This window comes from Esox lucius, chromosome 8 (assembly GCF_011004845.1).
Source record: "Esox lucius isolate fEsoLuc1 chromosome 8, fEsoLuc1.pri, whole genome shotgun sequence".
Classification (NCBI taxonomy): Eukaryota; Metazoa; Chordata; class Actinopteri; order Esociformes; family Esocidae; genus Esox; species Esox lucius.
Window position 1 is genome coordinate 14,061,479 of NC_047576.1, and position 22,623 is coordinate 14,084,101.

The window sequence follows — 22,623 nt, forward strand, 5'->3', positions numbered from 1 at the left end:
TAAATTCTTACAAACTATAGTTATCAACAGTTTTGGTGGAAGGAGACTCACAACAATGTTCATTATTTGTATTGTCTACTTAATTGAGGAAGCACGACAGTGTCCTGTGGTTGTTCCACCTTGCTATCTTAATGTGTATGGGTAACTGTAAGTTACTATGGACAAGAGCTTTGGCTAAATGACTAAAATGTAAATGCACACAACTCTGCCTGAGCTCACCAACCCAAAGGAGTAAACACAGGACTGACCCAGGACTTGAGGTAAGATTGGCTGTCTACCTGGTCACGTCTACATGAATTCAACACCTGGTCCAAACGCATTATTCTCAGGTTTTTGTTGATTGTATAACAGCTTTGTCTAAATGTTGAATTTTTCTACAGCCAGGTTGTGGAACTGCAACAAGGGGTTATAGTGTGCAAATTGTGACTCACCAATTAAGGAAAGTTTATGGAAAATAAGTAAGAGTTTCATTTTGGAGGAAATTCAGGAAGATAGATATGGGTGTCTTTAAGCAATCTTTTCTGGTTCACTTGGCCACACACATTTCATTGTCCTAGTTCCTGTGGCTTTATGCCGGATCTGAAGTTATTGTTATTGTTTGATCCCAGAGGATTCATAGTAGTGGTATCAATTTCCTAGTTCTGAAGGGAAGGTGCCAGGGTCTTTCCATTTCACAAACCGACAACCAATGTACCACTAAATCAAGTCAACCCAGAGTGGAAGGTTTTAGTGTATGCATGAATTGACTGGGGAAGGAAGAGTGGATACATAGCCAGTAGTGTCAGCCTGCTAGGACTCAAAGTCACATTTCTACAGGATTTCTAGTGAGCTGAGCATCCCCTTCCTCTCTTCCTCACGTATTCCTCCTCATTTCCTCTCTCTGCTGTTTATTCCACTTCTGCCCTCCTCCTCAGAAAAAGCTGTCCAATACTTATTCTTTTTCCCACTATTTCCCTGTCATTTCCTGTGTACTTCTAACATTTCTTCTTTCTCCCTCTCTCCCTCTCCCCACACTCCCTCTCCTTCCTTCCTCCTTAACCCTCTCTCTCTCTCACTCTCCTCTCTCCCTCTCTTTTTCTGCCCCTCCTGATGACACAGCTATAGCCTCTGCACATTTACACTGAGAAAGAGACACATCTTGAAATACAGCTCAAACACATTATACTAACACCATCAACACCCTAACACACATTATACTAACACCGTCAACACCGTAACACACATTATACTAACACCGTCAACACCCTAACACACATTATACTAACACCATCAACACCCTAACACACATTATACTAACACCATCAACACCCTAACACACATTATAATAACACCATCAACACCCTAACACACATTATACTAACACCGTCAACACCCTAACACACATTATACTAACACCGTCAACACCCTAACACACATTATACTGGCACCGTCAACACCCTAACACACATTATACTAACACCATCAACACCCTAACACACCTTATACTAACACCATCAACACCCTAACACACATTATACTAACACCGTCAACACCCTAACACACATTATACTAACATCATCAACACCCTAACACACATTATACTAACACCATCAACACCCTAACACACATTATACTAACACCATCAACACCCTAACACACATTATACTGGCACCGTCAACACCCTAACAAGCAATACACTAACACAATCAAAACCCTAACACATATTATACTAAAACAATCAAAACCCTAACACATATTAAACTAAAACAATCAAAACCCTAACACATATTAAACTAAAACAATCAAAACCCTAACACATATTATACTAAAACAATCAAAACCCTAACACATATTAAACTAAAACAATCAAAACCCTAACACATATTATACTAACACAATCAAAACCCTAACACATATTATACTAACACAATCAAAACCCTAACACATATTATACTAAAACAATCAAAACCCTAACAAATATTATACTAACAGAACAGAGCAGTTATTTGCTGACACATCACTCAGTACAGCACAGTGTACATTACATACAAACAAATGTCAGATGAGGAGAATAAACATACTTTAGAACATACTATCACACATCTATCTTGTGCAACGCCGATTTGATTTCATTAACACTCATTCTGAGAACGTCCTGCGGGCCAGAAGACATTTGACTTATTCAGTTTAGTGCAGAATAAAACAGGCATATTGTTGGTGTTCTTCCTGATTTCTGTTCTACACTGCCCTCCAATGGTCGCTAGAGCAGAGGAACAACATATCGTCCCACTTCTCACCCCTCCCTTCTCCTTCCTCCTCCTTCCTCCTCCAACCTCATCCCTCCCTCATACCCATTCAGACTTTAAAGGTGACTGAGGAGTGAGGACAGGAAACATGGAAATGTATGTGCTGTATTTAATGATGTTTAATTATCCTTGCAGATCGACAAGCATATCACATATGGGTGGATTCCCAAAATGAAGGCATAAAGTGATTTAAATTTATTTTTTGTGAAAGATGTCAAAGTGAAAAGGATAACTGTTTTTTCTTTTAACCCTGTGCAGGCTTTCTTCTTAGAGAAAACAACAGCGGATTCAAATGGGAGTAGAAGATATAAAAACACACCCCTCTCCATTGACACTCCTGAACCACATTTATCCACGATTTTTCAATTGAGAATCTCCCGCTCCCTCTTTACACAGACCAATTCAGTCCAGTGCCCTTGACTGACCATAGTGATGATTACCATGGTATGTGGTACTGCCAGTGCCCTACTGAAAACAAAACAATCTCTGATATGTACACAGTGGCTGTGTTTAGAGCAGCAGATGAGAGTCTGATGCGACACAGAGCCTACATTATCCCTACATCAGCAACAGAAGGGTAAAGAAAGAAAAACACAGAGAATGGAGGCAGACAGTAAGACAATAACATAGTAAGACATGACATTATGACAGTAACATAGTAATACATTAAGACAGTAACACAGTAAGACAGTAGGACAGTAATATAGTAAGACATTAAGACAGTAGGACAGTAACATAGTAAGACATTAAGACAGTAACACAGTAAGACATTAAGACAGTAGGACAGTAACATAGTAAGACATTAAGACAGTAGGACAGCAACATAGTAAGACATTATGACAGTAGAACAGTAACATAGTAAGACATTAAGACAGTAGGACAGTAACACAGTAAGAAATAAAGACAGTAGGACAGGAACACAGTAAGAAATAAAGACAGTAGGACAGGAACACAGTAAGAAATAAAGACAGTAGGACGGTAGCACAGTAAGACAATTAGACTGTAGAACAGTAACACAGTAAGAGGAAGAGCAAAAAATACATTCCCTTTGTTTTCCAATAATTTATCTTATTTTTTTATGTAGCCAGCTTTTTTCCAGCTTCTCAGTCTTGACAGTTGGATTTCTTAAGTAAAGTGAAGCTGTAAAAACTCACTGACATTTGTTTTCCTAGTACCTAACAGAGCTCTCCGTCAAACCAGTGCTGTTGCTGGTTATACAAAATGTGTTTTGGGGCCAGATTGTGATGTTTGTAGTTGCTTCCCAAAGACACTTTTATTTTTCATCACTGCTCATTCCACCGCAATACACACTGAGCGAGACGTCTTTTGGTCACAGTAGCTATGAAGATGATCCATTAGAAAAGTTTCCCACTTTACTTCAGAAAGTGACATGCGGCCTTTTACATTTTGACCTGCTTGCAGTAAAACAATACATACGAAAGGCAAATCCATTGCAAAATCCATTGAAACTCTTGTTTGTCTAAATAAAACGATTGCAGTCTAAATACGCACTAGTTCTTCACCAAGCTCAAATATTTTTCTCATTTCATGAGACCACCTCTAACTTCCTTGCTGTTCTAGCAGCCTTGCTGCTGTTCAGTAAACAACAGGGCCTTGGTGAGACCTTGGTGCAGGGGAACCGGGCCGGCAACTGTCCTGCTCAAGATTTCCACCCTGAGACCCTGCTTTTTCACCACCAGGGGTGAGTATGTCTGTCTCTGTATATTCACACTGCATCTCCCAAAGCAAAAAGCCATGTGGATGTTGTAAGGCTGTTAAGTGTGCCACAGCCACCCCGGTCTCCCGCCTACTCAACTACCTCTGGGTGCTTCTGGACCTGCTCTTCCACCAGCTCTACCAGACAGCCTCACGCCAGCCCAATAGTTTGGACAACCAGGCAGGCCTACACAACCTAGCGGCCCACTGGCCTCACCTTACCATCAGCCCCAACTTTGGAGCTGTTAGGGGACATCTGCTGTTTTTTGTTAGAAAGGTCTAACTGTCTCTACAGCTCCTCCTGCTGTCTGGGAGGGTAGAGGCTGACAGGGATAACGCAGTTCAGGAATTGGCATGGGCCCAGCCTGTTTAGATCTCCCTCTGAGGACCCACTCTATCCAGGCTTTTATTTGGCTCCCACCCCAAACCTGCCCTCTATTCCCATGTTCACTCCACTGGCCCTCCCAGCCCCAGCCCCCAGGCTAGACCCACTTCGTCCTCTCAATGTGGTTAGACACATCATGGTGCCCCCACCTCCTACCTCCTCGCCTGGCCTGTCCTGCCTCATGCCTCTTTGCTGGCCCCTGGGTGTCTATTGGAGATACTGAGAGGTGCCCCAAACAGAGAGTGAAGAGAAGAAAAAAGTTCTGCGGGGAATCACAACACAGTTTCCTGCCTAAAACTGTCATGTGGGTTATATTGAACAGGACACAGCACGATGAACAGGACACAGCACGATGAACAGGACACAGCACGATGAACAGGACACAGCACGATGAACAGGACACAGCACGATGAACAGGACACAGCACGATGAACAGGACACAGCACGATGAACAGGACACAGCACGGCCGCACATAACACCACAGAGACAGACACACAGACAGAAATGAAAAGAGAGAGACAGGCATACGAAGATAGAATGAACGGGAACAGAACAGAGGTGCTAAGGGGAAAGAGGATTCGAATAATAGAGAAGTGGGGAGAAGGACATGCAGGGAGAAGCGAGGGGAAGCAAAGAAAAGCAAAAGCTAGAATCGACTGGGAAGGAGCATACTGATTTGTGGCTCTCATTCCCCCACCACCCCCGAACTCACTGGGCTGCACGCCCTCTCATTCGCCCACCACCCCCGAACTCACTGGGCTGCACGCCCTCTCATTCCCCCACCACCCCCGAACTCACTGGGCTGCACGCCCTCTCATTCCCCCACCACCCCTGAACTCACTGGGCTGCACGCCCGCTTATCCTACCTCACATCATGTACTAACAAATCATTGTACAAAAGCAGGCAGGCAGGTCATTTCTCCAACTCTCCATACAAATGTATTATTTATATAAAGCTGAACACATTAATTTTTCAATTGTGCATTCCGAAGTGTGTTTGCGTGTGTGTGTGTGTGTATGTGTGTGTGTGTGTGTTTGTAGCAGTATTTCTTACCTGAGTGCGTGTGCAGAAACCCTTCATCATAGAGACATAACACAGCTCTGCTCCACTGCATAGAGGAGGACCGGGGGTCTCTTACACATATTCTCTCTTTATTTTTTATCACTCTGTGTTTTTGTCCATTCTGTCTTGTTCCATCCTTGCTCTGTTATGTCTCAGCCAGTCCAGCAGCTCCAGGGGCAAATCAGATCATGTTATCTCATTTTCCCATCAACATATACTACAGTAAACTGTCCCTGTCTACATACACCACAGGAAATAGTTCCTCTCCTGTCTTCATGCATCCCAGTAAACTGTCCCCGTCCTATCTACATACACCACAAGAAGTAGTTCCTCTCCTGTCTACATGCATCCCAGTAAACTGTCCCCGTCCTATCTACATACACCACAAGAAGTAGTTCCTCTCCTGTCTACATGCATCCCAGTAAACTGTCCCCGTCCTATCTACATTCACCTCTCTAGTTCCTCTCCTGTGTGTGTGTATTCATGTGTTCCTCTGGTGGCTGTCGGCACCTTAACTGGAAAAGATACGCTTATAGTAATGGCTGGAACAGTGAAATGTAATGGTATGGAACAAATGGCTCTCATGGTCTGACTCCAATCAGTTTCCTCCTCTCCTGACAGTATTACTGTCACGATTGGCGTAGTGGTAGAGCGGAAGGAAACAGGTGCAGACAGAGTGACAGTCGATGTTGTAATTTTTACTGAAAATAACACAGAGCACTAAAACACACGAAACGAAAACAAAAGGGTTGGCAATGCAGCAAAACATCATTCACCACGGACGAGCACAAACGTAGACAAGCAACAATGACCGACAAATGAGGGGAGCAGAGGAGCAATATTTAAACACATACTAATGACCGAATTGGGACCTGGTGTGAGTGATAATCAAAGACAAGACACATGACAAGTCCGGGATGTGTTGGTGGATGAAAAGAATACCGGGAAAAGCAGGAGATGACGGGGCTGTCCGTCACCTCACCGTCACAGTACCCCCCACCAAACAACAATGACACAGAGTAATCAAACATCTCACATAAATATCATATTTATGTGATATCAATCAATCAATCAAATGTATTTATAAGGCCTTTTTATATCAGCAATTGTCACCAAATCCTTTTACAAAATACCCGGCCTTAAACCCCAAGGAGAAAACAACAGTACTGTTGAATTTTAGTGGCTAGAAAAAACTCCCTAAGAAGGCCGAATTTTAGGAAGAAACCTAGAGAGGACCCAGGCTCAGAGGGCTGACCAGTCCTCTTCTGGCTGTGCCGGGTGAACATATGAAGAGCACAAATTGTAATAATTAATAAATGCATGTGGGCTGAGTCCAGAGTCTATATAAACTTAGTCCAGGTCGGAAGCATGACCAGAGGGACAAGGACAAGGACAACACAGGGGAGGGGGAGGTGTCAGCACAGTGGCAGCTGAAATTTTCAGGTATCGTCTTGATCTGCAACACAACCAGGCTTTGGACAGGGACAGCAACGGGTCTTTCAAGCCAGGTACTCCTCAGGTATGGACCAGGTCCTCATGTCCTCACCTCTCTAGTTAAAAACGGCAGGAGACAGGGAACATTTTAAAAATGTATTTCTTAGATCTACAAGGATTTATAGTGGAGAAGGAGAACTGACCTTACTCCCCCAGCACAGTAATATAGCAGCGTAATACCTTGGGGCTAAGACAGGGGGGTCCGGTGACACTGTGGCCCTATCTGGGGGAGGCCCCAGACAGAGCCCAACAGGCAGGAAATCAATATGCATGTACTGTAATATATCTCTGATATACGCTATCCAGTCATCTACCTCCATCTTGAATCTGGGCTCCCAGCAGCTTGCACACAAAAGCCAAGCATAATCTGAAGGCACCCTACGCATTTCTCTGAAGTCATCCTATGCATGCCCTGAACTAAAGTCATGTGATTTAATGTGATTCAGGCTATGACATACCCAGTTGACCATATTTCTAATCAGTAAAGTAGAATTTTTTTTCGTTTCATACTCCCTATTAAAGGTAAAATCTTTCCCTATTTTAAAGGCAGAATATTTCACAGGTACAACAGGATATGCTTGTCTTTTGTATGATATTGTAGCATGGATCATGATATGGACTTTTTTTTCAATGGACTTTGGGGGAATGTTTATTCATGATGTCATGTTGAGTATGATTTTCAGAGTGGGGGGAGTTATGTGTCAGAGTGGGGTGTGTCGATTGTGTCTTGTTTACATTCATTTTTATTTAATTGGTCAGATATTCCTTTTTTTGGGCCTTTTCTTTTCATAAGGAATTTAATTGTACTTTTTTATCAAACATTTAGGTTTTTCTTACATGTGTGATGGGGGGAGAGTGTAATCATATGACTACATATTTCATTGAAAGTTGAATGTGCCTAGATAATGAGAACAACAGAAAAATGTGTGTTTAGATTCTGTCTCAGTAGGTCTGCCAACCTCTGCCAACCTCAGGAATGTGAAATGTTTGCATTGACCATTTGGCATGTGGGTTCTTTTGGGGTTCTCTGGGAAATGTGATCTGTGCAAGATCGATGGAACATGTAACATCAAACAACTCTGCTGCGGTGCTTTTAATAAATCTTCTCTTTCTCCCTTGATTTTCAAAGTACATTTTTACCAAGGTAACAAAGTACATTCTAAGGTAACTACTATCCAAATGATATATTCCAACAACGTTGTTGCATTTTATTCTGGTTTGTGTGAAATCATTAAGAATAATATAAAACCACCAGCAAGGAGAATTGCTTTAGCCTTGACTCTTGGTTGACAGTGCTGCATGGGTGATGTGTTCATGTTTGAGTGCCAAATCAATACGGATAAGCCTTTAATCCTGCCCAGTTTAGGAAAGAGGAAAGAAGAAAAATGCACAAAAGATAAAGGTATGCAGCTATGTCATCCCTTTATGAGTATGCAGCTATGTCATCCCTATTATGCATGTAATGAAATAGGCTAGTATAACACGTTTGTTATATGTTGCTTACAACGCTATGTTGCTTACAACGCTATTACACATAGGGCAACAATATTCCGTTTTCTGTCCAACTAGCTTACTTAACGTTGGAGATTATGTCACACAGTTTCATCATGATAATGTGTGTATCCTGCAGCAAAACAATTACAACCTAACTAGCACATTATTGACTTGGTTCATTTTCATTGAGGTGACATCATATAGGTTTTCTGTGATGGTATTGACTAGGTCCTGAGCTCAGTAAGGGGAATTTCCAATGCTGTAGGCTAACTTTAAAGATGTCTTCATAATGCTTATATTTTGTGACGTTTGTTCATTTGGTTCCTATTCTGAAAGTTTCATAAATTGTGCATAATGACAGTTATATTTAGTTGTGCAACAAAAGTATTTAGGGTGTCAAACCTGTATATTGTATTTCAATGCAAATTCAGGGGCACTTCTGAAAGATTTTGGAGCACTCTCTGGCACTGGCCAGGATGAGGAGCCATCTAGGCTTTGTATAGTTGAGTTTTATTTGTGTTTTAGTTTTATTTTGTTGTTAGCAATAGGGTAAACATTTGATTCTCTTTTTTTTTATTTGTATTTAAATACTAAAATGTATTTATTTTTGTCTTTGTTACTTGTTTTTGATATTTATGAGTTTTATTTTTGTATGTACTTATATGGGGGGGGGGTCATACTTCATACTTCCGTTTCGTCATTTGCTGACCCACTCCTCTCAATTTCAAACTGTTGTCACTTGAGTTACCTTTGTAACGTTTGGACAATTCCACTGTTGTTTACTTCCGTTCATAATTACCTTTACATCTACCTCTTGCTAAAACTATCTTGTTAAAACCCTTATACCTTATACATATATGGCACGATTAAGCGAATTATAATCGAAGTTGCGATACTGATATGGAATTTCCAATTTACGCTATTTTCAGCTCCAAACATTTGAAAAAGTCAACGGGCACGCATCGTACGTCCGTAATAGTTTTTCTTGCAGGTGCTGTAGGTTTTTGGAGATTACATAAATACCTGGACTATTTTTTTGAATGCTTAATGGTTTTTAATGTTAGTTTGAGTTAACACTGAAGACGTATGCTTCAAGCTAACAAGTGGCACCAATATTTTATCCAAATCGTGCAGCCCTACTTACACATAATCCAATTAAAAACAGTACATGTAAAACCTACATCTAATTATAACAATATGATTTAGAATAAATATCTATAAATTCACTTCAGATCCTAATGTGGATTATAAATGATGTGAAAAATAAATGATGCACTACCTATCATGTTTGTATGATAAACTGGTATCTGTAGTAACTCCTTTAGAGTCTGATACTCTATTAGTTTATTAGTACCCAGTCATCTACCTCCATCTTGAATCTGGGCTCCCAGCAGCTTGCACACAGAAGCCAAGCATACTCTGAAGGCACCCTATGCATTACTCTGAAGTCACCCTATTGTTGATGAGGCAGTAAAGTAGAAAAATGTTTTGTTTCAAACTCACCAAGCATATTCTGTTTATCTTCTACTCGGCAACGGCAACCTTGGAGGGTTTATTTTCTCTGCGATCAGCTTCTATTTGATTTTATATGAAGCCATTTATCCTGGAGCTCAAAACTCTTATTATACACTAATACAATATCATAGCTGCTATTAGATTTTATGATAGTATGGATTCATTTCTAAATTAGAACAGTATAATTGGAATATAATCTGGTCCTGTGCAGGTTTAGAACTAGAACTTCTCTTTCTGTCTGTTTGTCCATCCATCCATCATCTTCCGCTTATCCGGGGCCGGGTCGCGAGACATAGTCCCTCCAGCGTGTCCTAGGTCTTCCCCGGGGTCTCCTCCCGGTGGGATGGGACCGGAACACCTTCTCAGGAAGGCGTTCCGGAGGCATCCGAAACAGATGCCCAACCCACCTCAGCTGACCCCTCTCGATGTGGAGGAGCAGCGGCTCTACTCTGAGCTCCTCCCGGGTGACTGAGCTTCTCACCCTATCTCTAAGGGATCGCCCAGCCACCCTGCGGAGAAAGCTCATTTCGGCCGCCTGTATCCGGGATCTTGTCCTTTCGGTCATGACCCAAAGCTCATGACCATAGGTGAGAGTAGGAACGTAGATTGACTGGTAAATCGAGAGCTTCGCCTTCCGGCTCAGCTCTTTCTTCACCACGACAGACTGATACATCGACTGCATTACTGCAGAAGCTGCACCGATCCGTCTGTCAATCTCCCGTTCCATCCTTCCCTCACTCGTGAACAAGACCCCTAGATACTTAAACTCCTCCACTTGAGGCAGGCACTCTCCACCAACCTGAAGTGGGCAAGCCACCCTTTTCCGACTGAGGACCATGGCCTCGGATTTGGAGGTACTGATTTTCATCCCCATGTCTGTTTGTCTTTAGGCATTATTCTTTTAGGCTTAGTTGAGCAGCTTATTAGTCAAAACAATGGATAGTTGCTGGCTGGTTGGTTGGTGTAATGATCCTCGGGAGCCAGGTATGGATTCAAGCGCAGAGCGCTATATTTATTTTAAAGACAATGGTACAAGTGGACAAATACAAGAGAATAGTTAGGGTGGGACTAGGCAGGAGTCAAAACCGGAGTAATCCAACAAGAGAGGGCTAAGGTACAAGAGGAGTAAATAATGGACGTAGGGTGAGATCAGGCAATAGGTTGATAACAGGAAATCTGATGGGCAGAAGTACAGGGAAGGAACAGGCTAAAGGCGTAGTCAGTGAGGATGGACAAAAACTATTCACGGTGTTTGAGGGAGTGAGTTGCGTTTGCCAGATTGGTGGAATGTATGTCTGTGTGTCTGTGTGTGTGAGCTTGCACGGGACGTTGCAGATGGACAGATGGGTAGATTGTTTGGTCAGTCTCATAATTCAGTTGTTTCGTTGATCATCAGCGTATTCCATAAGGCAGCAAGAAATCTCCTTCTCTATTTCATCCAGCCTCTGACACCAGTCCTGGAACTCACTAATGAACCTGCTAGGGCTCTGGTCATTCTTATATTCATCTGTGTCACTCTGTGACAGGTTTGTGCTGGCAGAACGGTAATAACTGATGTCAGACTGGTTCTCCTCATCAGGTGTTTCTTCCTCAAAAGAAATGACAGTTCCAAGGGAGTTCAGATCTGGATTTGACAATTCACTTCCCAGATAGCTAAGGCCTGATGTCGATGGACTGAGTGTGCCTTCATCTGAGATGTGTTCTCCCCAATCATGGAATTCACTAATGAACCTGCTAGGGCTCTGGTCATTCTTATATTCATCTGTGTCACTCTGTGACAGGTTTGTGCTGGCAGAACGGTAATAACTGATGTCAGACTGGTTCTCCTCATCAGGTGTTTCTTCCTCAACAGAAATGACAGTTCCAAGGGAGTTCAGATCTGGATTTGACAATTCACTCCCCAGATAGCTAAGGCCTGATGTCGATGGACTGAGTGTGCCTTCATCTGAGATGTATTCTCCCCAATCATGGAACTCACTAATGAAGCTGCTAGGGCTCTGGTCATCCTTATATTCAGTTGCGTCACTCTGAGTCAGGTTTACGCTGGCAGAACAGTAATAACTGATGTCAGACTGGTTCTCCTCATCAGGTGTTTTTTCCTCAACAGAGATGACAGTTCCAAGGGAGTTCAGATCTGGATTTGACAATTCTCTCCCCAGATGGCTAAGCCCTGATGTCGATGGACTGGGTTTGCTTTCATCTGAGATGTATTCTCTGGATAGTTCTGCAGCAACTGTTGTCATTAATTGTCTATCGAATGTGCTGCCAACAGGGGTTTTGTCTCTCTTCTCTTCTGGAAAGGATAAGGATGGCACACCTGGCAGGAGCTGCCAGTCCATTTGACTGTCCGGGGAACCTGTTCTGTTTCCCAATGATGACTGTGAGCTGAAGGATTGGCTGCATTGGCTTGAGTTTGAAGCAGAGGCTTGGGGAACCTGTGGAGGTTTGGTGTGAACCTGTGAGGACAATGACTCTATGGAGCAAGAGGATGTGTTGCTAGGAGTCCGGAAGGAAGGCCAGTTTGGAGGCAACTCTTGGGTAATGCTGATCTTCTTGACACTTGTTTTGCTTCCACCTGATGTTCGAGATCTTGTTGATCCTCCATTCTTCCCATTTGATTGTCTGTTTCTTTCAGGGTCTAGAGCCCGCTGTTGTTTTTTACTTCTTTTGGAAGTCTTTGAACCCTTTGATTGGAAAGATTGTTTGGTTGATTCTTCATAATCATGGTTCAGTGTCCTGGTTCTTGAGCTCCAGGCTGGTGGCTTTTCTCTGTCTAAGGAGGATCTAAGCTTACCAGAATAAAAAGATGATCTTACACTGCTGTGGTTCTCACTTAGATTTTCTGTGTTTGAGCTATAATCTTCCTTTTCATTACAGCTGACTCCACAACAGGACAGCATAAAAAGATACTGAAAGGCAGCCGTAATCAGATGGGTTTTCTTTTTCTTCTGAGCTTTAACGCCCTCCTGTATATGCTCAGGTTGCCTCTTGGAGACATTTGGGCTCTGAGCTTGACCCATCTGAGATCAAAGTTGCTCTGCTGTGACAGTCTAATCTTCGTCTTGAAATTTCAGGATACACAAAAGTACTTATGTGCACTCCTAAGCAATATGAAGCAATATAAGGAACTAACTGAAAGTTATGTGCTTTTATAAGGAGGAAGCCATTATGACGTCACATCACACGTCACAATACAGAGTCACGGCCATCGTTTGGGGAAATTACATTAGAAATTGCGTTCTTTCGGCGCTCTTTCTGAAGTGGTCAGATAACAGATAAAATGCCAAAAAGTTGATGTGTATCGGGATGTAACTCTAATTAGCACCCGGACGTTTTATTTTTGGAAAAGTGGACAGTATCAAGCCATTTCGACCACATTCCACCCAGGACCGCCTTTATGCACAGGTTTACCGGGGCTTAAGCCCAGGGACCTACGAAGAAGAGGGGCCTATCATGAGCCAATAAAAAATCACATTGTTTTGTAATTTGTCTAATTTTCTGTCCAGCACTTGATATTCATAATTCTGGCTGCTGATTGATCCAATTTTGACGTGACCAATGACGCTAAGTTACCATACATTAGGCCGTTGTCATGGTACCGTATAATGCTAGTGAGAAGTTGTGGCTAGCTAGCTCAAAATGTCAGAAAAGACCCCGGTCAGTGCTCAAAAACGAATAATATAACGGCAAAAAGAAAACAGTGAGAAGGAATTGTTTAAGCACAATAAAAGCTAACAGGATGATTTAAACCTGCTAAAAATTAAGAGGCGAGCTCGTTAACAAGCGGTGCAGCGAAAATTAGTGGAGAGGACAACGATCAGAGAGGAGGACCGCTAACGTTACCGGGAGAAGCTGAATAGGACGAGGACTGGATGAGCGTAGAGCCAACCGGAGATGGACAGACCGTTACCTGTCTCACCAGGAGAAGAGGACCTGGCTGCACGGGTAGATCCAACCGAAGGGGATCACAGTGGAGGAGACAAGTGGGCAGGATCAGGACGGGACGAGTCGGATGACGACCCCAAAAGCACTGACCCGGGTCTCTGGGGCCAAAATAATACTGACGAACAGGTGCGTCTTTACCGGGCGAAAATGGGACCGGAATTGTGCCAGAACAGAGAAGCTATAACCTCTCTGCTTCAGAACGCCAATACAAACACCAGAGAAGATTCTTCTCAAAGACACATTCAAAGCGCAAGCTTGGTAATGGGGAGTATCTGCCCAGGGAGTGGCTATATGCTGCTCACCTTCCCAAGTTAGTGTGTTTTCCTTATTATTTGTTCATAATCAGTCTGTACTGTTGTGCTTTGTTGTTACAAACCACATACACATAGATAAACAGTCTAAACCATAGACCTAGACTCTATGTCCTTTTACCACAATTCCACCTGAACATAGACATAGTGTCCGACGTCACACATATATTTTTCACTGACTTATGTATTTATGGTCAAGTAGGCTCAAGTGATTTAGTCATTTCATATAGGGACAAGTCACTGTTGTGTCACAAGCGTGGATTTTACACATTTTATTATTTTTTGTTTGAGTTGGGGGTGCCTACAAAAACCTTTCATCCCCCGGGCCTACAAAAACCTTTCAGCCCCGGGGCCTAATGGCAGGTTAAGGCGGACCTGCTCCCACCCCTGGGCCAGACTACACTTAATCATAGACCAGAGAAGTCGCTATAGACCTATTTTGGCCACCCTAAAATAATAATTTACCCCCCTAAATAAGTCAATAACCTATATCGGTCAACATAATTTCCTTTTTCGTCTTATCTTAAACGTGTGAAATTGTGTGAAACGTGTTCATTTGGCAGCATGTTCAGTTGAGTCTGAAGCTTAAAAATAACTCGCTCATCTGAGTTCCCTTCTGGAAATAGTAGCTAACGTCTCCCTAGTATCGGCCACCCCCCTTATTGGCTGTTTCTAGTGGTCGGAGAACCAAATTCTCTCAAGTTCAAAATTTAAATGTACTGGAAAAAACGGTAGGTTTTGCTAATAAACATACCCTGAAATGTAAAAATTGTCATGCATGGAAATTGGTAAAGAAATTGTTTAAGTTGCAATTCGTGAGATTCGACTTGCGCGACAGACCAGGAGTCATGTAATATCAAAGCGGTCAGTCCTTTTGGCAAGAAAAGAAAGCTAGCTACAACTTTCTGCTAGACACTTCCGAGAAGACCACGAACTGTCATTTGTTTGACAAATAAAAATGAATTATAATGTAATGCAACCAAATAGTAAGGTGGCCAATAATTGGGGACGGTGTCCGATAATAGGGGTCGTATTTTTTTTGGAAAATATCATAAATGATAATTAATGACATGCTGGCTAACATTTATGTAACTAATAATCATCATAAACATTGATGATTTGATCAAATGATTAGTTGGTACAAGTAGATGTATCAAAACTGTTGTTGGGGCGCCGTTTGTAAAATGTTGCACGTTCTATAATCCTGCTCACTTTTTTCACATTTAGCATTGCCAAATGTAAAAAAATGCATTACAATTTTCAGCTGTCACTTTTTCAAACATTTAGAGAGAAATTCATATAATTTACATAAATATATTTTCCAAGAGTAGTGTTCTGTAGTACCGCAAAATTATAAAATAATATCTTAAATGTAAATGTTAAATAAAATGTTAGATGTTAAATATTCAAAACTGAGTATTACTGCCATTACGGTAATTGTTGCCTCAAAACGGCAAGTCTGGGCGAATTAACAATACGAAATAATTATTAAATAGAATATGTGGAGACAATTCATTGTTGCTTTTTTATTGATCACTGTGTGTGCTTATACATTAACTAAGAAACTGAACTGCAGAAACTATATCAAAACGTCATTACTGTAAAGGATTACATTGAAAGGGGTTGTACTGTATGTAGGATTTACTCTCCATGTGGAAAATGGTGAATTGCAGCAAAAACTCTTTGAAACCAACTCTGATCGAAACTAATATCACTAAAATTGATAAGCAAGTGTATTGGTAAATGTCAGACTGAAGGTGGGGGTGGCTGGTTAGTGGTAGCATGACAGGAATCATACCGTATTTGGACAAAAAGCATGCTATTACCATCCCTTGTAGGACGGATATATAGTTACAACACTGTACTGTCAACAGACTCCTGCAGACTGATGCTTTCTGGATGTACCCATGAGCCCCATGGGACCTGTTAAAGGTCAGGAAGGACTGGGTGGGAATCCATGCAAGGATGAAATGAAAACCAAGTAGGCTACACATATTATGTTAAAAAGTATCAAACTAGTACCAGATCAACTGCTTCATGCAGGCATCTAGGGTATACTTTTCCCCATGGGCTACTAAGAAAGGAGTGATCAGCTAAATTTGGCCAAAACTGGACCTTATTATTGTGGCAGAGGAGTACTCTGATGTGAAAGTGAAATGAGGCCAAAAGAGACTCCATATGGCTCAGTCACATTTGCTGAGACAACTCAGGCCTGTTCACGGAAAACCAAACATCAGAAGTAGATATGCTCTCAGAATGACAGCAAGAATGACACTGCAGTCTTTTATTATTTACTTTAATACATTACATCATGTTAAGCTTTGGCCTTCAAATAATTCTCTCCATTTAAAATGTGTGGGTGTCAGTTATCCCAATTAGGAGATTTGGCTAAAGGTGAACTGTTATAATTGTCATGCATTTACCATGAAATACAATATATTCTTAAGGATGAAAGATTGTTTCTCTTTTTTTAACAGAAGGAGCACTGCCAGAGCCCTATAAAATGACCTCCAATGGGCTACTGCTGTGCATCTTTCTAACCAAACTGTCAAACAGACTCCATGAGGTTGGCATGAGGGCCCGACGTTCTCTGGTGGGACCTGTGCTCACAGCCCGTCCCTGTGCATCTCAAATGGCATTCACCAGAGAACACCACAGTTTGCGTTCTTCACAGATGAGAGCAGGTTCACACTGAGCACGTGACAGACGTGAAAGAGTCTGGAGACACCATAGTGAACGTTACGCTGCCTGCAATGTCATCCAACCTGACCAGCTTGGTGGTGGGTCAATGATGGTCTGGGGAGGCATATCCTTGGAGGGCCCCACAGACCTCCACATGTTAACCAACGGTACCCTGACTGCTGTTAGGTACCGGGATGAAATCATCAGACCCATTTTCAGACCTTAAGCTGGTACAGTGGGCCCTGGGTTCCTCCTGGCGCAGAACAATGCTTGGCCTCATGTGGCCAGAGTGTGTAGGCAATTCCTGGATGAGGAAGGCATTGATGCCATTGACTGGCCCTCATGTTTCCCAGACCTGAATCCAACTGGGAACCTCTGGGACGTTATGTATGGGTAATGTGACACCGTGAAGTAGCGCCACTAACTCTCCAGGAGCTCAATGATGCCCTGATCCAGGTTTGGGTGGAGATCCCCCAGGACATCTTCGCCTGTCTCACCAGGAGCATGCCCAGATGTTGTCGGGAGTGCATACAGGCATGTGGGGGCCATACACACTACTGAGTCACTATGAGTTGCTGTGATGAAATTCACACAAGTTGGAACAGCCTGAGATTTCAATTGTTTACTTTGATTTTTGGTGTGAGATTGAATGCAGCACTTAATCGGTTGGTGATATTGATTTCCATTGACCGTTATGTCAATAGTTCTCAACTAATTGCACAATGTACAGTAAAGATCTTGATCTTCAATATATTTTGTTCATCGATACACGATGTGTGATTTAAGTGTTCCCTTAATTTTTTTGAGCAGTGTATGTTATTATTGCCATGACATTAATGTTAGCCTGATTGTCTGTTGCTGTTTCTCAAGTCACATCATTATAGAGAACAAAGACAAGTTTGTTGTAAGTTTGTTCTTACAGTGAGAGCTCCTTTTCCTGGGTATCCTGCTCCAGTTATCTTCATAAAACACACTTCTGAAAAGAACAAAGCAGCTGATACGTATCTCCTTTCTGTAGCCATAATTTTTTTGTCCAACTTGTGGGCATTGGTTGGGTGTGCTTTATAACACAGATTTCATCCAACTTAATGTATCATATCATTGCTGACACCTCCCTCTTTATGCACTCATCTTTGAATTAAAAATAAATATTTTGGGAAAACTAGGGAGTTTTTACTAATATTCTGGGACAAAACGTTGCATCTGCATTTGTTGGTGTTGTTGTTTCCCAATTCAACCCTTGCTCAAGACCAGCAGGTGGCGACATGACCTCTTCTTGTCCTACAGAGACTCAGCAAGCATAATATTTTAATATGACCAGGTATTTTTCCTGTTAAAGGCAAACGAACATTCAACTGGCATTTCAAGTAGCAACTTCTCGTTAGTGCACAGTAATGCTGTCCTGTACTGAAGGATTCTGTGGCTTCCTCCTTCAGCAGGCCTCAGAAACATCTCCCCTGTATGTCTCTATGAAACTCATGTGTTTTGTATAATCCGCTTTTCTGGACAGTTTCTCCTTTTCTTTTTCTCTCTCTGTCCCCCGGCAGGCCTTGGCCTCCTTGCCTGATATCTTTTCAGACAGAACCAGTAGAACCTAGAGGGGAATGTCCGATTACTACTTATGACCAGAGAATGGTGCATACCTTGAGATGTTGTCAATAGTGATCTGAATGCTTCTGAACCCTTAGACCGATCGCTGAATTAATTCCTGTGTCACACTGTCGTTGAATTGTGTTTACCTGAGATGTGTTTGTGCTACTTGGAGTAAGGTTGACAAGGTCGTGGGAACGGAGCATTTGTTTAGGTTAGTGATACAACTGAACTAACAACAATACACTGACTGGTCTACAACTATTCAAACAATGTAACCATGACAGATGATTGCTGGTACATGTCTCACCCTCAAATGTGTACAGTTAATGAATGATTAGGTCAAGGTATTAAGTATTCATAAAGAAACAACCAAATAGGACGTTTTGAGTCCATTAGTATTAGCCCTTTACACTCAAAGTGCGCATTATGTTTCAGTAATTTAGCAGAAGTTCATATCCAGAGCGACTACATATACACAGCTCTGGAAAAAACGAAGAGACCACTGGAAAACTATCAGTTTCTCTGGTTTTACTATTCATAGATATGTGTTTGAATACAATTAAGAGTTTTATTCTATAAACTACTGACAACATTACTCCCAAATTCCAAATAAAAATACTGTCATTTAGGGTATTTGTAGAAAAGAACTGGTCAAAATAAAAAATACATTGTTTTCGACCTCAAATAATGCAAAGAAACCAAATTCATATTACATTTTTGAACAACAAAATACTAATGTTTTAACTAGGGAAGAGTTCAGAAATAAACATTTGGTGGAATAACCCTGATTTTTAATCACAGCTTTCATGCCTCTTGGCATGCTCTCCAACAGTCTGTCACATTGTTGTTGGGTGCAACTCCTGGCACAAAAATTCAAGTAGTTTGGCTTTGTTTGATCTTCCTCTTGGTCAAATTCCAGAGGTTTTCAATGGGGTTTCGGTCTGGAGATTGGGCTGGCCTTGACAGGGTCTTAATCTGGTGGTCCTCCATCCACACCTTGATTGACCTGGTTGTGTGGCATGAAGCATTGTCCTGCTGGAAATAAAACAATTCTCTGAGTTGGGGAACATTGTCAGAGCAGCAGGAAGCTGGTATTCTTCCAGGATAACCTTGTACTTGGCTTGATTCATGCGTCCTTGACAAAGACAAATCTGCCCGATTCCAGCCTTGCTGAAGCATCCCCATATTATCACCAATCCTCCACCAAATTTCACAGTGGGTGCGAGACCCTGTGGCTTGTAGGCCTCTTCAGGTCTTCGTCTAACCATTAGATGACCAGGTGTTGGGCAAAGTTGAAAATGTGACTCGTCAGAGAAGATGACCTTACTCCATTCCTCTACGGTCCAATTCTTATGGTCTTTTTTCAGCTTGGCTGTTCTTTGCTTCTCATTGATTAAGGGCTTTTTCCTAGCTTAGGATGACTTCAGCCCTGCCCGTAGGAGCCTGTTTCAAACAGTCCTTGCCATGCACTTCACCCCAGCTGCTGTTTGCCATTCTTCTTGTAGGTCACTTGATGTCATCCTACGGTTGTTGAGTGACATTCGAATGAGTTGACGGTCGTTTTCGCCCTCTGCCAGTCTGTAGCTTTGTTGTCCCTAATTGTCTGTTGCTTGACCTTGTTCTTATGAACCGCCATCTTGGAATTTTTAGGATGGAAACAACCTGACGCTCACTGTATCCCTCTACCAGTAAAGTCAGAATTGAACCCTTCTTTTCTTCACTAAAAGCTTTTCTTTTCAACTATTTTGTCATGCTGAATAGTTATTTTTTTATTCAAATTACCTTTGAGGTACTACTTGCACTGTTTTTGCCATCCAGCTGGTCCTATTGCAAGAGGATAGTGATGACCACAGCAGTTGTTTTTATACTTTTCCTCATTAAATTAGATTTGGTTCAGTTAACCACCTAATCAGTACCTCATTAAGTAAAATGAGGTGTGCCTCTGTTGGAATTTAACAGACACTGGAATGGAAGGGCTGCCATACATGTAGAGATGCTGATTTAAGAAAAATTAGGAGTGGTCTCTTAATTTTTTCAAAAGATATATATATATATATATATATGGAACAACACTGATGTCTTGCATTTACTGCATATATCTAGCCAGACAAGAATGTGCAGACCTATCGATGGAGTCAGTGCTTGGTCAGGACAGGAATGTAAGCTAGGGACTGGTGCTCAGGCTACTTATGTATAGCTGTTGCTAATTTTGAACCAAACCACAAACCTTAATCCTAACCTTAAGCCTAATCATAACACTAACCTCAACCCCATGCTGACAATTGCCATTTTTCGCATTTAGGACTGGAAAAATGTCCTCATTTCACCAGATTTGTCATGGACTTACTATACTTGTGAGGACTTTTGGTTCTCATAGGTATCATAACACACACACACACACACACACACACACACACACACACACACACACAGAGAGAGAGAGAAAGAGCACATGTTCAGACAGCTGCAAGATTCCTTTATTCCCTGGACTGCCCATAAAACCACATCTGCTATTTTTTAAATTACAATAATCATCATTTTTAACAACAGAAAAACATTGATTTGTCAGTGTTACTGCGGAATTGCCAACAGCTAAATGTGTCTTCCACATGTTGCAGTGTCCCAGTTCATCCCAGACTCACATTTGTCCAGTCCCTCTTTGCATTTCTTCAAGGTCACTCTCGGATTCTAAATGTGTGTGTGGGGCTGGATGGTGTGTGTAGGTGTAATGTGTGTAAAGCATGCGTGTGTCTGACTACAAAGAGCGCATGTGTAATAAATAAACTTGGTTCTGCAGCCCACTTCCTGATCCTTGCCCAGACCACTCCGCTCCTCACCAGGCAGCCAATGGGATTCACATCTCAGCCTGCTGTTATGCTATTAGCCAGCAGATAAAGAGCGTTGAGCTGAGCGGTTGACTGTGTGTGCAGTTGAATGTGTGTGTTTTTCTGTTTGTTTGTTATCACACAAGTGTGTGTGTGTGTGTGTGTGTGCACGTGCGTGCACATGCGTGCACGCGCGATTTGAGTCTGTGCATGTGATTCGTCCATGTGCGTGAGTGGGTGTGTCCAGGTCCGTCCTTGCGTACAGTATGCCTGTGTGAGTGGGTTTGTCTTTGCTTACAGTATTGCCCGTATGAGTGGGTGTGTGACCAGGTGTGTACTTGCGTACAGTATGCCCATGTGAGTGGCTGTGTGTCCTTGTGTACAGTATGCCCATGTGAGTGGGTGTGTGTCCTTGCGTACAGTATGCCCGTGTGAGTGGCTGTGTGACTAGGTGTGTCCTTGCGTACAGTATGCCCGTGTGAGTGGCTGTGTGAACAGATGTGTCCTTGCGTACAGTATGCCCGTGTGAGTGGCTGTGTGACCAGGTGTGTCCTTGCGTACAGTATGCCCGTGTGAGTGGCTGTTTGAACAGCCGTGTCCTTGCGTACAGTATGCCCGTGTGTAAACACATTCCCAAGTCTCTGTCTCTCCCTCCTCAGAATTCGTCTCGTGTTGAGCGCGCGGCGGGTGGAGGGGAGTCTCCTGTCACACTGTTCTGGGCCACGCTGTGAATCCGGCCTTGCTGCTCCATCTTCCCGGCGTGCTGGTGCTGCCGGTCCCAGTCCGTGGCGGTGGCCTCGTCGTCCCAGATGGTGGAGGTCTCCGTGTCGCTGACGTAGCCCGGCTCGCCCGTGTAGTGAGTGGGGTAGATCAGCAAGGGCTCCACAGAGAAGGCCTTCAGGTCCCGACGCTCAAAGTGAGACATGAAGTCTGAACTGATGGAGACCGAGGACAAGGGAGGAACAGTCAGAGACTCCATCAGGGAATGCAATGTTACAATAGTACACACTGACAGAGGGAGAGACCAAGTACTGTTACATAACCTGCCATTAGAGAGCATAACGAGCGCCATGCAGAATGATGGAGGGAAAGGAGGTCGCGTTTGTGTAATCCAACAGGTGATAGTGAATGATGTGACTGGGCCGAGAGGTCAGTAACACAGTGTGACTTTAGGGAGGACAATAACATGACGACCAGGGTGGAAGGACCGACATCCTACGGCAGGACACTTTACTGGGAGAACAAACTGACCCAGTGAGGGAAGAGCATTGACATTTCAGCTTCGGCCTGCCAGAGGTCCCAGCTGGTGGAGGT

The 22,623-nt window shown here is 42.7% G+C and overlaps 2 protein-coding genes across 4 annotated transcripts in view; both read right to left on the minus strand.

Annotated features, from left to right (window-relative positions):
• Positions 1-10,940: 10,940 nt before the first annotated feature.
• LOC109616014 lies at positions 10,941-13,071 on the minus strand. The gene is made up of 2 exons (XM_020048864.2): positions 11,685-13,071; positions 10,941-11,429 (listed from the first exon to the last, which is right to left on the minus strand). The coding sequence occupies exons 1-2, from the start codon at positions 12,971-12,973 to the stop codon at positions 11,327-11,329; spliced, it is 1,392 nt and encodes a 463-aa protein (XP_019904423.2). The 5' UTR covers positions 12,974-13,071; the 3' UTR covers positions 10,941-11,326.
• Positions 13,072-20,939: 7,868 nt separating this feature from the next.
• The window catches only part of colgalt2 (collagen beta(1-O)galactosyltransferase 2), a 35,578-nt gene continuing 33,894 nt past the window's right edge, over positions 20,940-22,623 (minus strand). For all 3 annotated transcript variants that reach the window (XM_029121821.2, XM_029121822.2, XM_029121820.2), the window contains exon 12: positions 20,940-22,244. In XM_029121821.2, the coding sequence (XP_028977654.1) occupies positions 21,965-22,244 (280 nt within the window). In that variant the 3' untranslated portion in view covers positions 20,940-21,964. The remainder of the gene's footprint in view (positions 22,245-22,623) is intronic.